The sequence below is a fragment of the Dryas octopetala genome, chromosome 2 (genome assembly GCF_963921425.1).
Source record: "Dryas octopetala chromosome 2, drDryOcto1.1, whole genome shotgun sequence".
NCBI lineage: Eukaryota > Viridiplantae > Streptophyta > Magnoliopsida > Rosales > Rosaceae > Dryas > Dryas octopetala.
Genome location: NC_141367.1, coordinates 13,692,198 through 13,712,145, shown reverse-complemented (window position 1 = coordinate 13,712,145; position 19,948 = coordinate 13,692,198). Strand labels below are relative to the sequence as shown.

Here is a 19,948-nt window from a genome sequence, read left to right as displayed (position 1 = left end):
ACACGTGACCAACATGTGAGGCCCATAATGGTCTTTTCCTCCCAACAGGAATGCCTAAATCTGAGTTAAGCAAATTGTTATTCATCGTGGTTAATCAGAGGGTTTTGGAGGAGATAAGCAATTTCGCGCCTTTTGCTGGAATTTGGGCATCCGAGGCATCCAATCAGAGGGTTAATCCCATTTTCGGCATTTATCAAGCATGATTCTTGATTTTCGAACGGAGGGAGACAATCCCATCTACAGTAAGTATGGAATTGTCTTAGGTTTCATTTGGTTACTGCAATTGCATTTTGTTTTTGGGCATTTAGTTATTGCGAATCTTTTGGGTGGGTTTATGGTATTTGGTTACTGTGGGTTTATGGTATTTGGTTGTGGGTTTATTGTATTTGGTTGCTGTGAATGTTTTGGGTGGGTTTAGGGTATTTGTCAGTGTGACTTTTGTGTCCTTTTCATCTGGAATCTTTTGGGCATTTGGTTACAGCGAGTCTTTTGAGGGAAAGGGATGGAATTGTTTGCCACATCTACATTTTTTAACTGTGGTGTGGTCCTGAATGTTTGTTTTTTCCATAGTTTTATAATATCCGACCCTTAACATGTGTAGTCAGTGTTCCCATTCAAACAACACACTTCTGTTCTTTTGTATTATTATATTGATTTTTATGTTTTCAATTTTGGTTGATGGGTGATGTACTGCTTATATAAGAATTTTGACTGTAAGAATTTTATATTTTTCTTATTTGAGTGTTGAATTTATTCATTAAATGTTTAAGTATCTGAATTTAGGAACTCCTATATATCCTCAATCCAAGGTCTATCTTTGGTCCACAACCTAGGATTTATGTGGTTTACATTTGCTTTATGTGGAACCACAAGGACTTTAATAGTTTCACCATCAAATCTAACTCATAATTTCATCACTTGGTTTTTTTGACTATGTTTGCAGGTGATCCTGATGGGCTGACATTAGAAATCCACTATGGTGGTAAGGTTATTGGTGATGGATATAAGGGGGGTTTTGTTTGCTGGCTAGACTACCTTTCAGCAGACCTCTTTTCCTTATTGGACCTTATGAAGGTTGGTGAAGACTTGGGCTATGAGGTGAATAGGAAAAAGATCGAGCCCAATAAATGGAAAGTGTACTACAAGGATCCAGATATTAATGGGCCAGCTGGATTTGTGTATATTGGGTCTGACAGTCAAGTGCTTACAATGATTGCAAAGGTACCAGCATCTAGGGTTGCTGTTGTCTATTACGAAGGGCCAAGTACATCAAGGAATGATGTTGATGCTAGTCAGTCTGCTACTGTGTGGCCAAGCTTGCATGGTGCAGAGTATGAGTTAGGTATAGATGATGTTGATACACTCAACCTTCTAACACAGGCTTCTGTGAATGAACAAGATAATTGTGCAGTGAGTGGATCAAGGGATGGGCCAGATCATGAGGAACATAATGAACAAGGTACTGGTTCAGTGAATGAGCAGCAAGATGATGTGGATGCTGAAGATGGTGATGAAGACAATGAGCAGCAAGATGATGTGGATGCTGATGATGGTGATGAAGACAATGAGCAGCAAGTTGATGTGGATGCTGATGATGGTGATGAAGACAATGAGCAGCAAGTTGATGTGGATGCTGATGATGGTGATGAAGACTCAGAGTTTGTAGATAGTGACTATGAGTTCTCAGAGGAAGATAGTGATGATGATGTATTTGAGGAGGAGATTGACCCACAAATTGACCCTCTGAATGAAATTAACGATGCTGGTGAAATATCAGATGAATGTGAGAGATCTGATGAGCTTGAGAGTCTCAGTGAGTCATCAACTGATGGTGAAGATGAAAAGAAAGTGAAGAAAAAAATTCCAAAGTTCAAAGTTTTCAATAAAGAGACAGACTTGAAAGATCCACAAATGGAAATAGGACAACACTTCCCAAGCAAAGCTGATGCAATGATGTTCATTAAGGAATGGGGGATCTTAAATGGCCGAAAATTAAAGTTTGTAAAAAATGATAGGATAAGGCTGAATGCAGTTTGTGTTGGCACAAAGGGCTGTCCCTTCGAAGTTAGATGCCACCCACAGAAGGGTGGCTCTGATACATGGGTGATCAAGACCCTACAGATGGAGCACCATTGTTCCACTTCTGGAAAACTGAAGCATGCAGATTACAACTGGATTGCTGAAAAATATCAAGAGAGGTTGAGAGATGACTCTGATTGGGGCTTATTAAGCTTCCAAAATACAGTCAAGAAGGACTTTGGCCTCACTGTCTCAAGGAACAAAGCGTATAGAGCTAAGAAGAAGGCTCGTGGCTTGAATAAGGGATTTTACAAAGAGCAGTATGCAAGAATACATGATTATGCAGCTGAGTTGCAACGATCCAATGTTGGTTCGACAGTGAAGATTGCTTCAAGAGAGACACCTAATGGCCAAAAAGTATTTCAAAGGATTTACATCTGCTTGAAGGGTTGCAAAGATGGGTTTTTAAATGGATGTAGGAGGGTGATTGGCGTTGATGGGACTCATATAAAGGGTCCATATCCTGGTCAAATACTGACAGCAGTTGGTGTAGATCCTAACAATGGATTATTCCCAGTGGCATATGCAGTAGTAGAAATTGAAAATAAGGATTCATGGAAGTGGTTTTTGGATATTTTGATAGATGACTTGAAGATTGACAAGGGGGCAGACTGGGTATTCATGAGTGATAAGCAAAAGGGTCTAGTTCCTGCAATAGAGGAACTCTTACCTGATGTTGAACATCGAATGTGTGTTAGACATCTTCATAATAACTTCAAAATGACCTATCCAGGGTTGGGGTTAAAGAATGCCTTGTGGGCTGCTGCTAGAGCAACTTGTGTACCATGGTGGAAGGTTGAGATGGAGAAGATGAGGGGATTAAATGACAAAGCTTGGGGATGGCTGAATGCTAAACCTGCAACACAGTGGAGTAGATCACACTTTGGGACTGTGACAAGGTGTGATTTATTGTTAAATAATCTGTGTGAAAGTTTTAACAGTGCTATACTTAACACAAGGGACAAGCCAATACTAGATTTGCTTGAGGGAATTAGACACTATCTCATGCTTAGGATGGCGAACAGGCGAGCAGCTTGTAGAAGTTGGAAGACTAATGTTGGCCCAAGAATCTTGAAGATCATGGAGAAGAGAAAAGCTGACAGTCGAATGCACAGTGTTCAACTTGCAGGAGATAAGCAATTTGAGGTTGAAGCACCTGGTGGGACAAGGATGTGTGTTGATCTTAGGCAAGGGACTTGCAGCTGCAGAAGGTGGGATCTTAGTGGGATTCCTTGCTCCCATGCAATTGCTTGCATTTGGGACCTAGAGGAAAACCCTATTGACTATGTCAATGAGTGTTATAGTAAAAAATCTTACCTAGATGCCTATGATCCTATGATAAGACCCATGCCAAGTATGGATCTTTGGGCAATCACTGCCAATGACAAACTTGAGCCTCCACCATTCAAGAAACAACCTGGGAGGCCAAAAATGGTAAGAACAAAAGGACCAGCAGGTGAAGTCCCAGCCACACATCCTATTCCTGAAAATTCAAATGCAAATCCAATGGCTCCAGCACCACCACTCAAGTTGAGAAGGTTGTGGGTTTCCATTAGATGCAGTAAGTGTGGGGGAGAGAATCATAACACCAGGACATGTAAAAGAGAGATTGGGAGCTCAAGCAACCAACAGGTTTGTTGTTTGTTAAATTGCATGAAGTCTTTTTTTTTCCTAATATTAATGTGATTTTCAAACTGTACCATCTGGTCTTATGTGCAACTATGCAGACCGAAGGTCAACATCAACAATCACATGCCCAATCCCAAGCCCAAGCCCAACCAGCAACTGAATCACACCCTTCCCAAGCCCAACAGTCACCTAATAATTCAAGGGTAAACAAGAGATATTAGTTGTGTACTGATTGCTTAATGAAATAAATGTTCATGTTGTTGATTATGCTTGAATTGGCAGATGACAAGAGGGAGAGGGAGAGGGCGAGGAAGAAGCAATGCAAGGGGAATAGGAGGATTTGTGTCTGCATCTGATAATGGAGGGAGAGGGCGAGGGCGAGGGCCAGGAAAATGCATTGCAAGGGGTAGAGGAAGATCTATATCTGATTCTGATAATGGAGGCAGAGGCAAAGGGAGGAATGGAAAAAGGGGCAGGTTCTGCAAACCCCATGAACATTGACTCAAGATTGGTGTTCGTGCTTCTTGAAAGGATTTTGAACTCTATGTTATGAGTTTTGATGTAATTAAATGTTGCATTTGATTAAATGTTGAGTCAATGTAATTAAATGTTGTAATTAAATGGTATTGGCATTTTGGGTCAATTAAATGTTGCATTTCATGTAATTTTAGCTTAAGGCCATTTGCTGTAATGTGTTTTGAGGCCTTAAAATGTGTGTTTTGATGGAATTGTACTAAGGATGTTTGATGGATACTTATGACACATGAAATATGGTATTGGCATTTTTGGTCAATTACAATGTGTATATTTGCTGGAAGTAGTTTTGTGTATATTTTCTGGGAGACAAAATTCATTAACTGGAAGTGGTTTTTGTGTATATTTTCTGGGAGACAAAAATTCAAAAACCATTACATCAAATGTATACATTTGCTTTTGCTGGAGGTAGTTTTGTATATATTTCCTACCCTTCCAGTTGAATATAAAATGTCACTTGCCATTTCATTGAAACCATTAAAGAAATGCACCAAATCTATATTACAAAACACTACCATATCACCACATTTTGCTTCCCTGCACTGAGCTTTCCAAAACAGAGGAGTTGAATACAACCAAAACACTCCTACCATACAAGTTAATTCTTACTGCTTAGTTCCATACAACTACAAAACAAGTTAATTCTTAGTTCCACACAACCTACATCACTTAACACAACTACCTAAAATAGCATACCCACAAGCTATTTTCTATTTCATTACCATAACCATAAAGAAGAAAACCCAAGAGCAAATCAAATAAAGCCGCAGCATCTTCTCCCTTCTCCGATGCAATTGAAGTTGCACTTCTAGTGGATCAATCCTTCTTCGCAATCTCAGCATCACTTGTCTACAACGTGGGCACATCGGAGGGTCCACCCAGTTAAAAAAATTGCATCCTCCATTTCGCTGGAAAAAAAAAAAAAACACAATTTGCTAGCATAAAAAAATACCCATTCCAATACCCATTCGATTTGAATTATTACATTTACCCATTATCCAAATTTCCTTACCCTTGGTATTAAACAGGTCTCAAACTGTCTTCCCGGATTCAAATCCGTCCAACTCGTCCTCACAACGGCAAGCCTTCCGCAATCGCAATAGCTACCTGGTGCATGGGGGCTGTGAGTTGATGATGTCGAGTAGGATGACATAACGAAGGACAAAGAAGTGGAGAGATTTTGAGGTTTTGGTAGCCCTAACTACTGGGTTGAATAGAAGAAAGAGGATGGAAGCCTCAACTTCATTTGGCGGGTGGAAATTCTGCAAATGGCGGGATGAAATAGGTTAAAGGTTAGGGATACTATATATCTGGTAGGAAAAGACCATTATGGGCCTCACATGTTGGTCACGTGTGGGCATTTGACGGCAGTTAGCCAATATTAGACGGAATGGACTAATTAGGCGCAATTTGAAAAGAAAGTGGATTAAAATGATACAAAAAAAAGATCGTGGACTAAGTTGGGAAAAAAGTGAAAATAACTGGACCAACGGTGCAATTTACTCAAGCCTAAAACCTAAACTTATTATTTCAATCTAGATAATAAAACCCTAAACCCTAAACCTTATACCCTATACCATATATTCTAAACCCTATACCCTAAACCTATACCCTATACCATATATTCTAAACCCTATACCCTAAAAGCCTAAACCCCATACAGCCTAAACCCTAAACTTATTATTCCAATCTAGATAATAAAACTCTAAACCCTATACCCTATACCCTATACCCTAAAAGCCTAAACCCCATAAACCCTAAACCCTAAACTTATTAATCCTAAACCCTATATTTATACACAATTTAGATAATAAAATTAATAACCCAAACCCTAAACCCTAACCTTATTCTTCCAATTTATATATTTATACATAATTTAGATCATAAAATTAATAACCTAAACCCTAAGCTTTATATAAATGAAAAAACATATATTTGTTAAATTATTTTTTAAGTAAATTAACAAATATATATGTTTAGGGTATTAATATGTATTTTTGTTAAATGTATTAACATATATAAATGTATGTTTGTTAAATTATATATTTATATATATGTTTTAAAACCCCAATTCCCAAACATCCAAACCCCAATACACCAAACCCTAAACAAAAAAACAAAAAAAACACTGTGATCTATCTAATCTCTCAGACCCTCACTCTCAGTCTCTACTCTCTAACTCTCTATCTCTCTCAGTCACTGCGTCTCTCTCGCAGTCGCGCCGCCCTCTCGCCAAGTCGCCACCATCTCGCCAGTCGCCACCATCTCGCCAGTCTCCACCATCGAGCCGCTCGTCCGCACTCTCGCCAGTCGTCCCTCTGTCTCGCACTCTCTGTCTCGCCCTCTCTGTCTCGCCCTCTCGCCACCATCTCTGTCTCGCCGCTCTCTCGCCACCATCTCGCCCCTCTGTCTCGCAACCCCAAGTCTCGCCAGTCGCCTCTCTGTCTCGCCCTCTCGCCGTCGCCGTTTGCCGTCCTCTCTCTGCGATCTCCTTCTCTGGTCGCCGTCGCCGTTTGCCACTCGCCATCCTCTCTCTGCGATCTCTCTTAACATAGGTGGGGGATTCGGGGCGGGTTCGGGGAAGCCACTCCCCGGCGGGGTCGGGGACGGGGAATCCCCGTTTACATAGTCGGGGATTTGGGGCGGATTCGGGGATTCAAAAAATTTCGGGGGCGGGGGATGGGGGTGGCACCCCCGGCCCCGCCCCGCCCCGTTGCCATCCCTAATCCAGATCGTCAACCACCAGATTATGTGCACTCATAGAATACAATAGGAGGTAAGCATTATATACATTCACAGCTTCCCCTCGAGGGATCCCTAGTTAGATTTTAAAATTATACCTCAAATATTTAATACATATAAGTTAAAAGGGAAAACAGTCGGAAAACAATACACTACAAAAGAAATATATCAATAATGCCAATAATTAGTGAGTAAAATTGTTGCATGCTCACACAACTTTCGCAAAAATCCAACACGCATGTCAAAGTTCAAAAATATATCTGTCAACCAATCACATAAAGGCCAACTACCTGTACTGATAAACACACTTCGATATGATAGCGAGAGTATCCATTTCTGATATAAGATCAAGTCATTCCAAAACTGTCAATAAAATGAGTAACAAAATAGTTTTTGGACCTTAGGTTCATTTTAATTTAAGTTTAGAAGGTTGATCAGTTAAGTGCTTACAACATAATTAGGTTAGTGCATAGGGAAACTGGAGGAGCTCTGACCTAATATCCAACGACCGTATCTTCATGGACTGACTTTAGACATCATGTCGTTTTGTTACCACTGATATAACTTCAATATTTAATTATGTTAATTTTATTTACAAAAGCTGGTCATCGTTTCGACTATATAACCTCATCTTAAATAAACAGTAATTTAAATATGCAGGGTTGGTGGGATTACCTAACAGAAACCTTCCAGGAGAAAAATCTCGGTACTACTTGATTTGCTAATTAAAAAAAAAAAAGTCTAATTAACAAAAGATTAATCTAACAAAACTTTGATAGAACCTCGGCTAGGATCAAAAGTTACCTATGGAGTTTGAAAAAACTCATCTGACAACTTCAAAATTACCTAGCATTCACACTACTATAATCAATGAGCTAGTCACTATGATTGCGTAGGCAAAAACGGATCGTTGATCAGAGCTATAGAACTTAAGATATTTCAATAACAAATTTTGGAGGTGAGAAAAAATATGATAGAGAGAGGAGTGAGAAACTATGACTTGAGGAGAGAAAGAGAGGGGGCTGGTGTGGAAATGGGGTTGGGAGGGTTATAGGGAGGTGGGGTCGAGTCAACTCGGCCCAATTGTGTATTTATAGAGGTTCACCCCTTGCTTATAGAGGTGGGGGCCTAAGCCCCGTTTGGGATTGTTGTGGAAGACCCAAAAATTGCTGTTGATGACAATTCTCAATCACCCACAACAGTTTTGGTGTTTGGTAAAAACATGAAAAAGTGCTTTGCCCCACAATTCTCAACTCCCCACAGCAAAAATAGAAAGCAGATTTGTAGGTACTTTTGAAATTCTAGTAAATTACAGCAACAATGAAAATTTTATTTTACCCATAATACCCTCATTGATTTTTGAAAATAACATCTTATCCCTATTTTATTCGATCAATATCATATAACTATTTAAATATCTATATTTTTTTTGTTTATTTTAAATTAAAAAATATGTCAATTGTTAATTATATTTAATATTGTGAACATTAATTATGATATTTTATTTGTTCGATTAAAATTATAATATACCCAAAAAAACAATAGGCATACTTATTTAATAATGTTGTTCTTTGAAAAATTAATGTTAATACATATTTGTAGCCAAAAATTTTAAAAAGATGTAAAAAAACATTTAATTTTTACCAAACAAATAAGTAAAAGGCACTTTCAGCATCATGTCTATTTTAGTAATTATAAATAGCTATAGCAGTTTTACATTACAATTTACCAAACACCTTCATACTGCTTTTTGTATTCACAGCACTTTTGAAAACATAGTTTACCAAACACTCAATTGCTTTACTTCACAGCTGTTTTACTTCACAACAGTTTTTCAGCAATCCCAAACTAAAGTCAAAGAACAAACTGCTGTGAAGTAAAGTCAGCTGTAAAGTAAAGCAGTTGAGTGTTTGGTAAACTAGGTTTTCAAAAGTGCTGTGAGTGTAAAAAATAATATCAAAGTGTTTGATAAATGTTAATGTAAAAGTGTTGTGACTGTGTATAATTACTAAAATAGACATGATGCTAAAAGTGCTTTTCACTTATTTGTTTGGTAAAAATAAAATGTTTTTTTTACTTGTTTTTTAAATTTGTGGCTACAAATTTTTATTAGCATTAATTTTTTTAAGAACAATATTATTAAATAAGTATGCCTATTATTTTTTTAGGTATATTATAATTTTAATCGTACAAATAAAATATCATAATTAATTATCACAATATAAAATATAACTAACAATGGACATATTTTTTAATTTAAAATAAACAAATAAAAATTATAAAAATCAATAAGGGTATTATGGGTAACATAAAATATTCATTGTTGTTGTGATTCACTGCAGCTTTCAAAAGCACCTAGACATTTGCTTTCTGTTTTTGCTGTGCGAAGTTGAGAATTGTGGGGGAAAACAGTTTTTAATTTTTTTACCAAACACCAAAACTGTTGTAGGTGATTAAAAATTGTCATTCATAGCAGCTTTTAAGTCCTCCACTGTAATCTCAAACGGGCCTTTAGTATATGTGGGTTGCTCAAGGTTGCCAAAGTAATAAGGTCAGCTATTACATATGGGCCAAAATTATTCTAATGCATTTCATGTATGAAACTCATAAGTTAGCTTGAAAGCAAATTTATTTTTTAAAAGATCATTCACATTCATACCGTTAAAAATTGTACATAGAGCATGAGTATGTAATTTCTGAAAAAGAAAAAAAAAAAAAACAATATACTTAGATGTGTATATACTATCTGTGTTATTAATAATAATGATGATGACAATGATAGTTTTGGTGTAATGCATGGAAAGTCTTCTATTATAGAGAGAAAAACGTTAGTTTTTGGTTATATAGTTTAAATGTATACTCAGGGGCGGATGCAGGGTGGGGTCAATGGGGTCAATTGACCCCATGAACTCAGAAATGCTGGGCTTGAGGAAAATTTTTGACCCCATGAAGTTTGGGTCTTGGTGGCAGGCGCAAGGGCAAGAATGCATTCAATGTGTTTGTGTAAATGTCTAAACAAGAAAATAAGAACTAAACTGCAAAGAAAGGGGAAGAAAGGCTGAAAGGGTGAGTGACAGTCACGTGAAAGGGTGAGTGACAAAGCAGAGCCAGACCAGACCCAAGGGCCAAGGCATAAACGAAGGGCTGAAATGCTAAAGGCAACTCTCCCTGTGCAGCTACGCGCCTGCGCTCGCTCACGACGTCAGACCCAGAAACGTCATCGCCCCTGTGCGGTTGCTCCCTCGTGACTGCCTTTGCTCGCTGGGTTAATTTTGCCCCCATAATAGTTGATTTTTGGATCCGCCACTGTGTATACTAACATTGTTAGTGTAACAAAGTTATCTGTATATGATCGATATATACAATTAAATGTGTGCATGCTAATGTTTCAAATCAATGTCAACGAAGAAAGGGAGTAGAGCAAGATTGTTCGTACCTCTAAAATTTGCCATCATAGGTTTCATATTTCTAAAAGTACACTAGGGTCCCATAAATCTGCTTTTTTCAAGACAATCAACAGCTTTACGTAAAATACATATTTTGCGATCTTCAGTCGATACATAATGGCCACAGTCTTCACCAACCTCACGTATACATTTTTTTAGTGCACGAAAAAGCCTAATGTTAGCCTTCATACGAGAAATGTAATTATCTTCATCAACTGAAAAGGGTGGAAGAGTATGAGAGGGGAATAAAGAAGGAGAAAGAGAAGGAGATATAGCATCTTCTCCTTGCACTACAACTTGGATAAGGACCATCAATCCAAATATTAACAGCATAAGCTAGCACTCTAAAATTATTTTTCTCCATTGATTTACACTTTTTTTCCTTTAATCTTCATTTTAGAGGTTAATATATACATAAGGTTTTTGAGGCACCTACCCTTTGACATACTTTAATCGTCAAAGAATTTCAAATTCATGTATTTAATTTTAATATATATTATTAAATTACATAAAAGAATATGTGTTGGTTTAATCAAAAAGTGGCCGGTTACATATATCTTTATATGTTTATTTTTCTAGAAAGTACATTCATTCATTTATTTCATAAATATTTCACTTGATCCATATTTTTAGTTTCTCTTCCTTTTTGTTGGAGCTATATATAATTTTTTTATGTTAAATTAACAATGTTAACTCCTTATTTTGGGTTTGTATTAATCAAACATGAACAAATGAATAGCATACGTTACCTCTCTAGGTTTTTGTATGAGGGTGAATTAAATTTTGGTTAACTATAAACTATTATAAATATATTGCATAAGTTGGCTAAGCATGATGATTTATTTTTTAGATAATTAGACTTAAGTCCTTTAGAAAAACAGTTTTTAGATAGAGACCGGGGATGTTTAAAATTTATAAAAAAATCTTTTTAATTCATAATAATTTATAAGAAAATTTTTTTAATTTATAATAAAATCTTTTTAATTTATAAAAAAAATCCTTTTAATTCATAATAAAGTCCTTCCTCGATTTGAAGGGTATTTCCCCTCCTAGGATGTAGAATAAACTTTGTAGAGGCTGCATCTGCCCAAAAGTTCGGAGTTAAAACTTAATATAAAGTTTTCAAATAAGAAAAATAAAAAGACTTAATTAAAAACTCTAAATCACTATCTGTTTTAATCTAAGAAAGACTTATAAAATGGACTACACTTTATTATTTATAGTATAGGTCTCTTTTGAAATGAAAAATAATGAAATAAAAACATGTCTCAATGAATTTGTATTAGTCTAAAGTGAAAAGTGAGTACTTTCGGTCCACTAGAAACTATTATACATAAATTTTGTTATTTGGATAAGCATAATGATTTATTTTCGTTAAGAATTAAGGAAGATGAACAAGCCATTGGACATAAAAGTTTTAGTTGATTTGAATACATTTTTTTATATTATTATAATATTCAAAGTTTGGCGTATAGCCAAATCATTACATTGGACAGAAAAGGGACTTTTGATCAAACTTAGCATGCAACTTTTTTCTTTAAAGGGATATTATATAAGGCCTTCTAGGCTTCTACTACGGTGGATGGATTTGTCCATACCCATATTTGGACAAATCAGCAAATACCAATGGGTTGAAAAAGTGTGACCCAAATTGGGTGATACCTATTTCCATGCCCATATATGGGTAATATTGTCATCCAAAATGGGTTGCGACCCAAACATAAGATGGAGGGGGTGTGGGGTTCAGAGATATTGGAGATTTTAATCAGGCAATGCTTGCTAAGTTTGCATGGAGGGCATTCACTTGTGGCTTGCATTTTGCTATAGAGCAGAGAGCTGTAGCGTTTGGGATTGCCTTGTTGGCAATGGCCTCTTTATTCAAGTGTATGGAGATAAGTGGCTACCATGTCCAGAGGTGCTTTCCCCTCAAACTTTAGTTTGTGATTTGGACAGTGGGACTTGGATTTGCTTGAGCAATCTTTTTTACCATATGCATTTCTACTTGAAGAATGCATTTGTATTTTCCAAATCGAAAAGTACCAAACTACACTTTCATATGAATCTAATTTGTTTTCAGAAATAGATGCATCAGTATAGTAAGAAACTAAGAATTACTCAAAACAACTGACAACTCTTGAAAAAAATATTGACAAAGTGCAGTTTTTGGTCGTACTTATTTCACAAATGGATGGGCTATCTCTATCCACTATACAGAGAAAATAAAAAAGGAACGAGGGCCTAAATATAAATATCAAAAATCATCCTTTGCTTGACGTATGACACCCAAGGCTTCTGCATCATTTGCTGAGGCTGGAATATTCAACGACTGCCGAATCTTTGTACTTGAAGTGCGAAGAAAAGGGTTGCATGCCTTTTCCAGTTTTAATGTGGTTGGAACCTGATACAGCACAAAAGTGTTGACATCAGTCACATCACTTAGGCAATAATATATATAACACCCATTGCCAAATGAACCTAAAATAAACACATCAATTTTCATGCTCACTATGAATTGTGGACAAGTTCACTGATTAAAATACGTCTGGTGTAACAGCCACTATATGATCACTGCCCGTTACATTGTAGTTTTAATTTGTGAGTTGCCAAGGCTTTCCAACCAGATGCAAAGTCACAATCAGGAAATCTAACCATCAGAAAATCCTCTCAAAAGACCATCCTAGTTTTTTTTTTTGAGATGAAAGACTATCCTAGTTAGAGAGGAAAATTTTGAGTTTACCGTAGGCAAGCCCTTGTTGCGAAGATGGGTGACATGGGCAGCATAGGACTGAAGTGCCTCATTGTCAGGTTCTATAGACAAGGCAAACTTTGAGTTACTCTGTCAAAATTGGCTGTCTCATAGTCAGTGTGTTGCTTTGACATGTAAAAAATTCTCTAGGATAAGGAAAGCAAAACTGAAAAGATAACATGACTAACCAATGTATATTCGTGACCACAGTATATATCTGTATCATCTGGCAAAGACATGATCTTTGTAAGGGAAGATTGCATCTGTAACATAGATGATCAACTGTTTCAATGTATATATAAAGAATACCAGAAATGAAAGAATGAAAAATTATCAATTATTTCACCCCCAAAAAAAAGAAGAGAGAAGTTAATCAAATTTCATAATTAACAGATTCTTACAATCCCTAAAACTGAGCAAGTCTAGCATGATTACCATTGCATGGCATCAGTGCTTAAAAATCTTACAACAACTACTAACTTTAGTAAAAGCCACTGCTTTGAGTCTTTTGACTTTTGCAAGGCATCACTTTTATCTCAAGGGGGGAATTAACCCAAGACAACTGATGCAACATATGCAGATATTTATCCACAATATAAGCACTTTGCTTTAATGATTGGAGAAGAAATCTATAATAGCATTTCAGCTTAAAATATTGGCAAAAAAAAAAAAAAAAACACAATCAATTGAGCGATTTCATCTTTTGGAAGTAAACCTTCAAACACGGTTCTCACAAAGGCTTCCGCACATTAGTAGAAGAGACTTATTATTGTTTTTTGGTACAATAATTGTGGTCGTCAGGTATATTATTTTTCCATATACAATAAATCAATATTCTCATGGAAAACTTACTGCTGATAATTTATAAGCCAATATATTATACATGCTTCTAAATATAATCCATTCCCTGGTTAGCAAAGAGAATATTTGATCAAAGATCCATGATATTTGAAAAATATCATGATAAGAGCATGATATCCATGATAAGAGCATCAAGCCTACAAGACTTAACCCACTGAACAAGGACATAACAAAAAAACGTAGGCCAATAATTACCTGTTCAGGTGTTCCTTCAAACAATTTGCCACAAGATAAGCTGAACAACGTGTCTCCCGTAAAAATTGCCCCTGACCCAGGAAAGTAGAAGCTAATGTGACCTGCTTGCAACAAATGTCGAATATAAATTAAAAAATTAATAAAGAAGGAATGGTAGTTCATCTGTAAATGTATTTGACATTTGGTAAAAAAAAACAACTGAAGGAACTGCACGCAAAATGGATGAACAGTCCATCAAAACCTAAACCTGTAACCATTCAGGTAACAGGTCCTTCAATGAAGAGTTAGTCATTCATTCTAAGCATTAATTAACCACCAACAGTAAAAATTAACTAATTCAGTGATGAGACCAAATGCAGCAAAAAATAATTATATTTGGCAGAATGCTTTGGGGAAAAAAGGGTGATTATCAGGAATAGCCAAGGGATTTTTAGAATGTAGTCAAGTAATGAAATATGACCTCTGGTATGACCAGGAGTCTCCATAACATGCACCTCATGGCCTGCAAACATCCACTTGTCTCCATCATTCAAAACAATATCAATGCCAGGAATTCTATCCCTGTCTATTCCTGAACCAATCACCTACAAGCAACAACGGGATGAATAAATATGCAGAAAACCTTGTAATCCTAAACCACTTCATAGAAGAAAAACTATTCCTTTAACTTTGCAACAACAGACCCAAAAAGAAAAATTAAAAAAATAAAAAATAAAAAAGCAGTTGTCATCCAGATTCTTGCAAAATCTGCAACATTTACCACTGTTCTATGTTGTGCAACTATATTATACCAGTCTAATGTTTGAAAATTGCTACCACCCAATAGAGGAACATTGATTATGGCAATATTTATATTAAATATAAGTTTGCTTTTTTAATCTAACATGCAAACATGTTAATAAACTGGGCCATTATTCTCCCACTGATATCACTACCCAGCGTTATGACCTGTAGCTTTTTGGAGTAATGCCTTCAAATCTAATGTTTTACTCCCAAAGTTATGTCGTTGTGTCGATTTTTGAATTCCAAGAGCATCTACCGACCAAAAGTGGTACCAAAGTCAAGAACATGGTATACCGTATATTGATGCCAGCACATATTTTCAGATTTCAACTCTGAACAAAGAATGTCTACTAGAATTTAAATAATTGTTACCATCGAGATGTCCTTAAGACAGTCTACTGACCATTAAGACTACATTTAAGAATTATACAAAAACAGTACCAGACCCAAAAAGTAGAAGTTATGTTACCATACCTTTGCACCGTACCTTGCTTTTAACTCAGCATTACCACCAGTGTGATCATGATGATGATGAGTGTTCAGAATGTATGTCAGATTTCGGTTTTTCTTACTCAAAGCATCTATAACAGGTACAGCTTCTGAAGGATCAACAACACCAACTGTGCCAGTATCTTCATCATGTAAAAGATACGCGTAGTTATCTCTAAGACATGGTACCTGAAAATGAAAAGAAATATAAAATTAAAGTTGGAAACAGTGAACATAAATAAAAACTATTAGTTGAGTTAAATAATAAGGTTGGCTGTTAAAAGACTGAATGCATAAAATTATGTGGGCTTGTGTATATGCATATATTTGAAAAAATTACTTTAGAAGTACACTCAAAGGAGAGAAGATGGGTAAAAAAATAAAAGCCTCCACTTTCAGGGCAAGTGAGTACTCACAGAAGTAGCAAATAAATAGTTCCACACTTCAGTAACCTAGAGAGCGAGACTCAAATGGCAGATTTCAATAAAAGCTTTTTAATACCATACACTACCTTATATAATTTGGGTTCCTTTGTCTACAAACAAGACTTGTAATTTCTCAGGTTGAAATGTCACTATGAATTCTAATCCAGATGAAAAAGTGAAGGGCCAAACATCTTCATGGAATACTTTTTTTCCTAAGCATTGGCCCAGCCGAAGCCTAATCAACGTATCGAGTTAGGATTTCACTAAATCCTATAAAAGTCAAGTGCATGGAATACCTTGAACAAGTTGTCTAAAGCACTAGATAATACCTCAATGAGTTGCAATAAGTGTTTATGCTACCAATATAACACTAAATATGGTATGAGGCAACATTTCAATTCACCTCACTGACTACTGTGGTACATCTAGTGATCCATAACATCACAATAGAAGCAAACTTAATCTAGAATACATCAATGCCACATATATGTACAAAGTTCCTCATATTAACCACTCCATATCGTTCAATGATCCTTCAAACATGCTCACAAAGCACACACCATCACAAATCACAACTCAAATGTCGGGTCACATCAACATACAGAAATTTACATTTTTTTGAAGGCATTAATATTACTAAGGGGTCATATTGGCATGGCTTTAGTGTCGATGTGAACAACTGAGATATTTTTCAAAAGTTTTTTTGTGATGGATATTGTTCCATGTTAGTTTAATGGGCTAAATGAATAGGCTTTTGGAAGAGACACAACCTTAGTAAGCAAATTTGGTCATAGGAAAGCAAGCTATGGGACTCAGGTGATTTCAAAATAAATCTTTCATGCTGTGTTCTATGTAAAAAGCCAAAAACAAAAGAGATTTTAAGTATACCCATTAGAATGCTTATTGTTAATGAAATTAAAAAGATTTCACAAATTAGAATTCAAGTTTCAAGAAGGAATCGGTGTGCAACGTTTCCATCTTGACTCATATATTTATTATGGTATATATTATACTCAAGGATATATACATACTTAAGGATATATACATGTTGAATTGATGTATGACTAAAGTTTCATACTCATGTTTTTAAATATATTTCTGTCATTTTTGTAATTTTTACCAATGTTCCCATCAATATTCATATTTTCACCAATATATCCACAAATCCAAACCACCATTATTTCAACCGGTATCGACATTTTTATCCTTTAAAAGATATGAAGATATAAATCTAGAGAATCACCCAAGTGACAGATAGTTTAAATGCAAAAGAATAGAGAGATCCACTCACCAATTCAATGTGCAATGAGGGTGTCATATTAACAACACTGCAAAATTGAGCGACTTTAAGTGATCGACTAGCTCCACGCAAGGTTTTCAATGGTGTAGACAATAATTGCATGAATCCATACAAAAGGCCTTTCTTAAGGCAAACCTGTCTCATGCCTGGCCATACACAGAGCCCACTCCTCACCTAACATATGAGAGAAAGGTTTTCAAACTCAAATAAATAACACAAAGATGATCTCTTTAGAAATAGAAAGAGCAAGCAACCCACTGTCTGCCCTTAAAAAAAAATAAAATATATATATATATATAGAAAAAAATAAAACAACAACAAGATAGAAAATCTGAACATTTGTTTCCATATTTAGCGATCTTGAAACCAAAACTACAATAACAATTTAGAAAAGAAATGCAAAACCCATTTGCCCAGATGCATAAAATTGTAGGAGTCCCAAATTTGGCATTCACATCCAAAGTCCCTAACTTTTTCTTCATTCATCTAAAACGAAACATTCTTGCGAAATCTTATGCAAATTTGTTGATACTAATGCGCATTTTATTGAGAAATGAAAATGGGATCAGTTTCTTGTGCGTTTATATATTATATACTATGTATCTAGATTCTAGAATCAAAAAATTTACACAAGATTCGTGACGAAGAGAGAGCTCAATTTCCAGAAAAATGAAAAGGGGAAACATTCAAAAGAAGAGTACAGAAAAAGACAGAGAGAGAAATGTAAGTAGTACAAGAAAAGAAAATACGAGAGAGAGAGAGAGAGAGAGAGAGAGAGAGAGGGACAAACCCTAGAGCAAGGAATGGAGGCCATGGCACAAGACGCCTTGGAGATCATCTGCATCTCTGAGACTCACCCTCCACACTCCCACTCCCTCTCTCTTTTCCAAGAAATAGAGAGAGATGTGTGTGTGCTTTACTGCTTTGTGGTTGTGGGCTGGCACTTTTGGCAGTTGAGCACTCAATTTTCTTTAATTTTTTTTGTTTGTTATTTTTATTTATTTATATTGGTTGAGAACGAAACTTTCCTTTTTTTTGTTTTTTCTATGCCCCACCACCACCAGGTCCACCACTACTACCAAGGTACTACTACCACATACGCGGCCACGACGCGTTTGGATTTATTGCCAATTCAATTTTTGCCAAGTGATAGTCTTCTTTTTCAGACCCAAAAAAATAGGGTCTTTTTTTTCAGACTAAAAAAAAAAATAAAAATAGAGTATTGGTTTTTTGTTTAGAGATCTTTTTTCTTTTTTGATAGGCAGAGCGATAGAGTTACTAGCGGTGATTTACTGTTAACAAGATTTTTCTCTTTTTTTTCTTTTTTTATTTTGAGGTTTTAGGCAAGGAGTAAAATTTCAGTTTCGAAGAAATTTTCAATTAAAATTTTGATTTTGATAAAATTGGACAAAAACAAAGGAAATTGCTATCAAAATATGAAAATTTTTAATGAAACTTGACTATATGTTTATTTAATATATTATCTACTACTTTAATAAAAAACATTGAAAAAACCAAATAATATAGTAGATTTTATGTGATATAAGATAAATATAATGCGCGTTGGAGACAAATACTGTTAAATAAAAATAATTCACTAATTAACAATTACATAAAAATGACCTTTTTTTAAGGGATATTTAATCATTTTAAATCCAATTGTTCTTAAAACATATGTGGACAAATAAGAAAATGACATGTATTGTTATTTTCTAAACCACTTAATCCAATAACCAAAAACAATCTAAATAGATTGTGAGATCTCGAAAAGTTGATTTATAATTTATTTTGAAGTAAATAGTGATTTATTGATAATTATCTTGTTAATTTGAAGATATTAGAATTTTTCTGAGGAATTTTGGAAGAAAATAAATCAATTTGAAGTCGTAGAAAAATAAGATTTATTGAGACGAGTTCACGAGATTTTACAGAACGTTTTTCGGACCTCGAAGTTAATTTTGGTGAGTTATTTGAATTTTAAATGATTTTGGCGAGTCATTGAGGAACATTAAAAATTAGGAAAGACCCAGTCTTGATTTTAGTCTTGTTGGAAAGGTCTCGAGTCAACGAGCGCATAGACACAAATGGAACATGTTTTTTTTTTTTTCTTTTCTTTTCTCCTCTTTTTTTTTTCTTTCCTTCTTCCTTTTCCCTCGTCACCTCTCCTGCTCTCCAATCTTCCCTTTCTCTCTCCATCCTCATTTTCTTTTCTTTTCTTTTCTCTTCCCTCAATTCTCACGCACACACTTTTCTTTCTCTCTCCAGTCCCTCCCTCCCTCCCTCCCTCCCTAATCTCTTCTCTCTCCTCTCTCTCCCTCCCTCCCTCCCTCCCTCCCTCCCTAATCTCTTCTCTCTCCTCTCTCTCCCTCCCTCCCTCCCCCTCCCCGATCTCCTTCTCTTCCGGGCCTCCTCTCCCACCTCTTTCTTCCCCAACTCTTCTCTCCCTTCGGCGACGGCGGCCCTCTCTCCCTCCCTTCGGTCTCTATGCCAAATTTTGCCAAATTTCGACAAAATTTCGGCTAAATTTAGAGAAATTTAACAAAAATGTGCTTGTAGCATTTTTGAAATTTTGGGCGAAATTTAAGCAAAATTTCGGCGAAATTTTTGAAATTTCATTCATTGCTATTACTTTTAGGAGATAAGCCCAATTTCTGGGATTAAACCCAACCTTTGTTCTTTCATAGTTGGTGGAGTGGTGCTGTTCCCACCCACCATTACT

General features: G+C 35.9%; 1 protein-coding gene across 1 annotated transcript; it reads right to left on the bottom strand.

The window, feature by feature from the left end:
- Positions 1-12,524: 12,524 nt before the first annotated feature.
- LOC147293260 (hydroxyacylglutathione hydrolase 2, mitochondrial-like) lies at positions 12,525-18,174 on the bottom strand. The gene is made up of 8 exons (XM_086231406.1): positions 18,020-18,174; positions 17,221-17,403; positions 15,490-15,693; positions 14,693-14,816; positions 14,233-14,333; positions 13,365-13,439; positions 13,168-13,266; positions 12,525-12,828 (listed from the first exon to the last, which is right to left on the bottom strand). Exons 1-8 carry the CDS (start codon positions 18,071-18,073, stop codon positions 12,682-12,684), a joined length of 987 nt encoding a protein of 328 aa, XP_086087532.1. The 5' UTR covers positions 18,074-18,174; the 3' UTR covers positions 12,525-12,681.
- Between the last annotated feature and the right edge of the window lie 1,774 nt (positions 18,175-19,948).

Coding starts and splice junctions, on each gene's coding strand:
- LOC147293260 (XM_086231406.1), bottom strand. CDS start 18,073: ATGCAGATGATCTCCAAGGCGTCTTGTGCCATGGCCTCCATTCCTTGC. Junction 17,404..18,019: donor CCTCCATTCCTTGCTCTAGG/GTTTGTCCCTCT, acceptor CTCATATGTTAG/GTGAGGAGTGGGCTCTGTGT. Junction 14,817..15,489: donor AAGCAAGGTACGGTGCAAAG/GTATGGTAACAT, acceptor TGTTGCTTGTAG/GTGATTGGTTCAGGAATAGA.